Source organism: Engraulis encrasicolus, chromosome 4, assembly GCF_034702125.1.
Source record: "Engraulis encrasicolus isolate BLACKSEA-1 chromosome 4, IST_EnEncr_1.0, whole genome shotgun sequence".
NCBI lineage: Eukaryota > Metazoa > Chordata > Actinopteri > Clupeiformes > Engraulidae > Engraulis > Engraulis encrasicolus.
Window position 1 is genome coordinate 42,092,867 of NC_085860.1, and position 7,500 is coordinate 42,100,366.

The 7,500-nt window shown below is 45.7% G+C and overlaps 1 protein-coding gene across 1 annotated transcript in view; it reads right to left on the reverse strand.

The window, feature by feature from the left end:
• Positions 1 to 7,500, reverse strand: part of hydin (HYDIN axonemal central pair apparatus protein) — a 172,124-nt gene that overhangs the window by 135,789 nt on the left and 28,835 nt on the right. Inside the window, exon 10 of the mRNA XM_063197456.1 lies at positions 6,532 to 6,631. Within this exon, the coding sequence (XP_063053526.1) occupies positions 6,532 to 6,631 (100 nt within the window). The remainder of the gene's footprint in view (positions 1 to 6,531; positions 6,632 to 7,500) is intronic.

Genomic DNA, 7,500 nt, shown 5'->3' on the forward strand with positions numbered 1-7,500 from the left:
GCTCGCTGCCTAACTCCCCACTCAACAAGTCAAGAAGAAATCTGTAGTGCAACAAAGCCAGTTAGGCCTATCCATGATGTTTAATGTAGGCAGAATCCTTTCAAGCCGTGCTGACCAACGTGGTCATATGCTGTCTGCACATTCCGTTGCATTCCTCTTCATACAGAGAAGGAATGGCTTGCTGTCGTCTCAACCAGGTTTCGACTCCCTGATCCCCCGAAAATATGATTTGGGAAATGTTGAAGGGGTCTCTAAATTTATTTTTTTTATTCATATAGAAATCGTGTCTATAGGGGTTGTATTTGCATACCTTAAGTCACAAAGTGTCGTGTTTAGGCTACATAAGTTAAAATAAACCGATGCGACAACGAACAAGTCATCTTGCGCAACAGAAAGCCGTTGCGCGCCCCGAGAAATAGATAGCCCATTAAAAAAAACTAGCCTATGTGTGACCAGGTGTAATGTTTTATTGTTCTATCTGTTTTATGCACACACGCACACATACTTCCTCCTAGTGGATGGAGCACTGGTGAGTGGACACGTTTGGGTTTTCATGAAACAGAAGCCCGAGGAAGAACAGAGATAAATGAGGGGGGGGGGGGGGTGGCTACAGTCGTTTTCACGTGGAGCGCTGAGAAGACGCGCGAGCTGTCTCATAGGGTATTTTGTAGAGAGCATAGATGCTCTAGCCGTGGCTCAAGGCTACCATGTCAGTTGTTTACATGGGTGCATAGAGTAAATGCCCTAGTTACAACCGTTTCCACCGAAGCCAGAAGTTACTGCGGTCGTGCGTAACTGCACTTCCGACAAAAGGTAACCTCTGGAATATGTTGGAGAGCATACAAATGTTCCCAAGGAGAGTTAACGGCGCAGTGGCTGGCGCTCATGACTACAAGTAAAATTACACCACTATCTATAGCCTACTTCAAAGTTTGCAAACATGGTCGCCCCATACTACATTGTTTTGAAATTATTTTAAAATTTATTATTTTTGCAGTTAGTCTATGCAAACAGTCCTTCCGCGCTACCCCACCATCATTCGCCAGTTCGAGGTCAGTTTGAGAACTGCACTGGAGCTGATGTCACTGTCAAGTCAGTGTCTGATTGGCCAAACCTCGTTTTTCGCTTGCGAAATCCGCCGTCAAAACAGACAGATTTGTTATTTTTTCTCCGCTGCGGATTTTCGCTTTTCGGTGTGCACAGAGTAATTAGAATACATTTGTTTGTTAATTTTGCGAATTTCGCAGCGAAAATCCGCGCGGAAATTCCGCTCGGTGTGGACAGTCCTTTAGGGGGCTAAAATGCACCTGTTAAGGGCTGTCCACACAGGCGAGGAAAGCGGATTTCCGCAAAAGCGGAAAGCGAAAATGCGAATATTGCGGAAAGCGAAAAAAACGTCCACACCGGCGAAAAACATTTGCGGAGCGATTTTTCAGTTTTCCGCGTTCTATTTCGCTCTGTTTCCGCGATTGTCCGTCTGCGTGAATGCAAAGGGCCACTTCTGAAGATAAAGCGAGCAATGATGATATTGTCTGATGCTTTATTGCACCGTCAATGGCCTGTACCTGTTAAGGATGCCGAGACACGTGAGCCTGAAGGCAAATGCCAAATTCAACATCCATGACGCCCTTATTATCATTTACTTGCAGCAAAAAAGTCAACAATTCTGGAATAATAGGCTGAAATGTTAAGCACAACTTCGGTTTTGCCCTTTCGGAGACGGATCTGAAGGAAATGCACTTTAAGTCTGCTCGCTGCCTAACTCCCCACTCAACAAGTCAACAAGAAATCTGTAGTGCAACAAAGCCAGTTAGGCCTATCCATGATGTTTAATGTAGGCAGAATCCTTTCAAGCCGTGCTGACCAACGTGGTCATATGCTGTCTGCACATTCCGTTGCATTCCTCTTCATACAGAGAAGGAATGGCTTGCTGTCGTCTCAACCAGGTTTCGACCCCCTGATCCCCCGAAAATATGAGTTGGGAAATGTTGAAGGGGTCTCTAAATTATTGGCAAAATTATGTTTTTTATTCATATAGAAATCGTGTGTAGGCTATAGGGGTTGTATTTGCATACATTAAGTCACAAAGTGTCGTGTTTAGGCTACATAAATTAAAGTAAACCGATGCGACAACGAACAAGTCATCTTGCGCAACAGAAAGCCGTTGCGCGCCCCGAGAAATAGATAGCCCATTAAAAAAACTAGCCTATGTGTGACCAGGTGTAATGTTTTATTGTTCTATCTGTTTTATGCACACACGCACACATACTCCCTCCTAGCGGATGGAGCACTGATGAGTGGACACGTTTGGGTTTTCATGAAACAGAAGCCCGAGGAAGAACAGGTGGAGGATAAATGAGGGGGGGGGGGGGGGGGGGGGGTGGCTACAGTCGTTTTCACGTGGAGCGCTGAGAAGACGCGCGGGCTGTCTCATAGGGTATTTTGTAGAGAGCATAGATGCTCCAGCCGTAGCTCAAGGCTACCATGTCAGTTGTTTACATGGGTGCATAGAGTAAATGCCCTAGTTACAACCGTTTCCACCGAAGCCAGAAGTTACTGCGGTCGTGCGTAACTGCACTTCCGACAAAAGGTAACCTCTGGAATATTTTGGAGAGCATACAAGTCCCCAAGGACAGTTAACGGCGCAGTGACTGGCGCTCATGACTACAAGTAACATTACACCACTATCTATAGCCTACTTCTAACAAAGTTTGCAAACATGGTCGCCCCATAGCCTACATTGCTGGCGGGACTTCCTTCTCCATATAGGCCTAACTAGTAAGCCTATCCCATATTCTGCTGTTATTTGATGACGCCACAGTCACTGCACGTGAAACTCCCAGCTTACCAGCGAAGTTGCGCAGTGGCACAGTGTAGGCTATATGTGACTAGTAGGCTAATGAAGCATCTAAATGGGAATATTCTGTAGAGTGTGCTATGAAAATGCTTACAACTCCTCAGAACTACTGTTTTTAATCAGTTAAGTTTAAGCTGGGACTATCAGCGTGCACACACAAACACACACACACACACACACACACACACCTTCTATCTCTCCCTCTCCTTTGACTTGCGCTGCTGTCTCAACCGATGAGAGACATAGCCTATTTCATTAGTGTTATTTATAGCCTACGTTCGCTGTGGAAATATAACGCGAAGCCTTTCTTCGTGCTTGTCATTGTATTGACCAGCTACTTTCAATAGGCCTTCTCCACGATGCAAATGCGCGCGTCGGCTACACGGATGATACCTGAAATGTTCATTAGATATGAAATATCCTAAGTGGTTACAAGAGGTCCGTGGTGGTAGCCTACTCTCGCTACGGGGTCCACGACCGCACAAGTTGTGCTCCTGCTTTCGAGATCTGCGCTGCCTCTCGGACAGACCCACATGCGCAAGTGCCCGACACAGATCACACAGCAGTCCTTTTCACCACCTCGTGAAGTGTTTAGACAATTTAATCTCGCTTGGAAGTAGTGTAATGTAGCCTATCAGAAAGCGTAAGACATCCGTTGGACTCCTTTGCACGCAACAAGTTTTGAAATTATTTCTTAACGGTTATTTTTGCAGTTAGTCTATGCAAACAGTCCTTCCGCGCTACCCCACCATCATTCGCCAGTTCGAGCTCAGTTTGAGAACTGCGCTGGAGCTGATGTCACTGTCAAGTCAGTGTCTGATTGGCCAAACCCCGTTTTTCGCTTGCGAAATCCGCCGTCAAAACAGACAGATTTGTTATTTTTTCTCCGCTGCGGATTTTCGCTTTTCGGTGTGCACAGAGTAATTAGAATACATTTGTTTGTTAATTTTGCGAATTTCGCAGCGAAAATCCGCGCGGAAATTCCGCTCGGTGTGGACAGTCCTTTAAAATGGAGTTTTTATTTGTATTCCCATGTTGCGTTTCCACCTATAGGGCTGTCCACACAGGCGAGGAAAGCGGATTTCCGCAAAAGCGGAAAGCGAAAATACGAATATTGCGGAAAGCGAAAAAAACGTCCACACCGGCGAAAAACATTTGCGGAGCGATTTTTCAGTTTTCCGCGTTCTATTTCGCTCTGTTTCCGCGATTGTCCGTCTGCGCGAAAGCAAAGAGCCACTTCGGAAGATAAAGAGCGCCAATATTGTCTGATGCTTTATTGCACCCTCAATGGCATGTAGCCTACTAGTAACTGTTAAGGATGCCGAGACACGCGAGCCTGAAGGCAAATGCCAAATTCAACATCCATAACGCCTCTCATTTATTTGCCGCAAAAAAGTCAACAATTCTGGAATAGTAGGCTGAAATGTTAAGCACAACTTCGGTTTTGCCATTGCGGAGACAGATCTGAAGGAAATGCATTTTAAGTCTGCTCGCTGCCAAGCTCCCCACTCAACAAGTCAACAAGAAATCTGGAGTGCAACAAAGCCAGTTAGGCCTATCCATGATGTTTAATGTAGGCAGAATCCTTTCAAGCCGTGCTGACCAACGTGATAATATGCTGTCTGCACCTATTCCTATTCCGTTGCATTCCTCCTCATACAGAGAATGGCTTGCTGTCGTGTCAACCAGGTTTCGACCCCCTGATCCCCCGAAAATATGATTTGGGAAACGTTGAAGGGGTCTCTAAATTATTGGCATTTTTTATTGATATAGAAATCGTGTATAAGGGGTGTATCTGCATACCCAAAGTGTTGTGTTTAGGCTACATAGGCCTAAGTTAAAATAAACCGATGCGACGACGAACAAGAAGTCAAGCGTAACAGAAAGCCGTTGCGCGCCCCGAGAAATAGCCCATTAAAAACTAGGCTATGTGTGACCAGGTGTAATGTTTTATTGTTTTTATCTGTTTTATGCACACACGCACACATACTCCCTCCTAGTGCAGGGAGCACTGATGAGTGGACACGTTTGGGTTTTCCTGAGACAGAAGCCCGAGGAAGAACAGGTGGAGGATAAATGGGAAGGAAAATGACTACACAGTCGTTAACACGCTGAGCGCTGAGAAGACGCGCGAGCTGTGTCATAGGGTATTTTGTAGAGAGCATAGATGCTCTAGCCGTGGCTCAAGGCTACCATGTCAGTTGTTCACAGGTGTATAGAGTAAGTGCTCTAGTTGTAGTTTAAGGCTACAACCGTTTCCAAAAAAGCCAGAAGTTACTGCGGTCGTGTGTAACTGCACTTCCGACAAAAGGTAACCTCGGGATTATTTTGGAGAGCATAACAAGTCTCCAAGGACAATTAACGGCGCAGTGGCTGGCCCTCATGACTACAAGTAAAATTACACCACTATCTATAGCCTACTTCTAACAAAGTCTGCAAACATGGTCGCCCCATAGCCTATATTGCTGGCGGGACTTCCTTCTCCAGTATCCCGTAAGCTGCTGTTATTTGATGACGCCAAAGTCACTGCACGTGAAACTGCCGTCTTACCAGCGAAATTGCGCAGTGGCACAGTGTAGGATATGTCACTAATAGGCTAATAAGCATTTGAATGTTGGGACTCGCCTATTCTGTAGAGTGTGCAATGAAAATGCGTACAACTCATCAGAACTACTGTTTTTAATCAGTGAAGTTTAAGATGGGGCGCTTAAGATCAATATGGGCCAGGTTTCTTTGTGCGTCAGGAGACTTCTGTCAGCGTGCACACACACACACACCCTCTATCTCTCCGTCTCCTTTGAGCTGCTGTCTCAACTGTTGAGAGACATAATAGCCTATTTCATTAGTGTTATTTATAGCCTATCGCTGTGGAAAGATAACGAAGCCTTTCCTCGTGCTTGTCATTGTATTGACCAGCTACTTTCAATAGCCTACTCCACGATGCAAATGTGAACGTCGGTAGGCTACACGCTCTCAAACGCGGATGACACCTGAAATGTTCATTAGATCTTAAATATCCTAAGTGGTTACAAGAGGTCCGTGGTGGTGGATAGCATACTCTCGCTCCGAGGTCCACGACCGCACAGGTTGTGCTCCTGCGTTCGAGATCTGCGCTCTCAGACAGACCCACACGCGCAAGTGCCCGACACAGATCAGCAGTCCTTTTCACCACCTCGTGAAGTGTTTAGACAATTTAATATTGCTTGAAATTAGTGTAATGTAGCCTATCAGAAAGCGTAAGACATCCGTTTGACTTCTTTGCACGCAACAAGTCTTGAAATTATTTCTTAACGGTTATTTTTTTTGCAAACAGTCCTTCCGCGCTCCCCCAGCATCATTCACCTCTCCGAGCTCAGTTTGAGATCTGCGCTGGAGCTGATGTCACTGTCAAGTCAGTGTCTGATTGGCCAAACCCCGTTTTTCGCTTGCGAAATCCGCCGTCAAAACAGACAGATTTGTTATTTTTTCTCCGCTGCGGATTTTCGCTTTTCGGTGTGCACAGAGTAATTAGAATATACCAGTTTGTTAATTTTGCGAATTTCGCTGCGAATATCCGCGCGGAAATTCCGCTCGGTGTGGACAGTCCTTAAACAGGAGAAAAAAATACCCACATATAAAAATATCCTGCTACGTAGAAACAGCACCCTTAAGCTAGCAGTGGGCTGGCTGCACACCTGTTATGTCACAATAGACAGTGTGCTGGTAGAGTTTGGCCTCCTGGGGCTTGAAGACGATGTTGACCTCCGCTGTGCTGTTGGGCCACACGTCCCCCTCCTGTTGAGGAAGAGGAGAAACATACATCATCAAAACGCATGGAAGACCACTTCACACCCCCAGCCTTTCCCAAACCTCCTGAGCACAGGGCTGAGAATCCCACCAGACCTCCAGGCACACAGTCCGGCCCACTGTATGAGTAGGATGCAGAAGTCAGCCCCACAGCCCCACTGCATGTTGCCGCAGTGAATTTTCCACAGTTTATTCATTCACTTTTCACCTCCAGGACTGCAGCGCCTGTCAGACTTTTCTGTGACTGACTCAACAAACACTGAACTGGACTTCTCTGAAGTATGCACACTAAAGCAACTCTCCCCCTCTTTCTCTGTCTGTCTCTTTCTTTCTCTCTCTCCCCCTCTCTCTCTCTCTCTCTCTCTCTCATCCCCCTTTCTTTCTCTCTCGCCCTCCTTCCATCCTTCCCCTCTCTTTATCCAAGAGGACCGAGAGCAATCGACTAATTTCTCTGATTTCACTCATTCCACCATTCAGAGTCCAGCTCAGAATCGTATTTGGGATTCTGTGGATATGTGTCTAAGATAATTTAGTTGTTTTTAAAAAAAAGATAAAATCCATTTCCATGTATTTGTTCTGCATGTGCACAACTGATAGTTTCGGTAATTAGCAGATCTACCTGTCTAACTAGTTTCACTAATTATCCAATCAACAGTATGTTTGTCAAACAGCTTGTGTGCTAAGTAGGATCGGCGTGTTCAGAAAGTAAGTGGATGAAATGTGTGGCAGGTAACAGCCCTGTGGAGGACCAGAGGAACGCTGCAATAGCCATTGACAAGTTACTACCATAGTACTACACCACTATGACATAACACTGGGTCTTACAGTGTTGTAAGTAATGCACTATGACTTGGTCA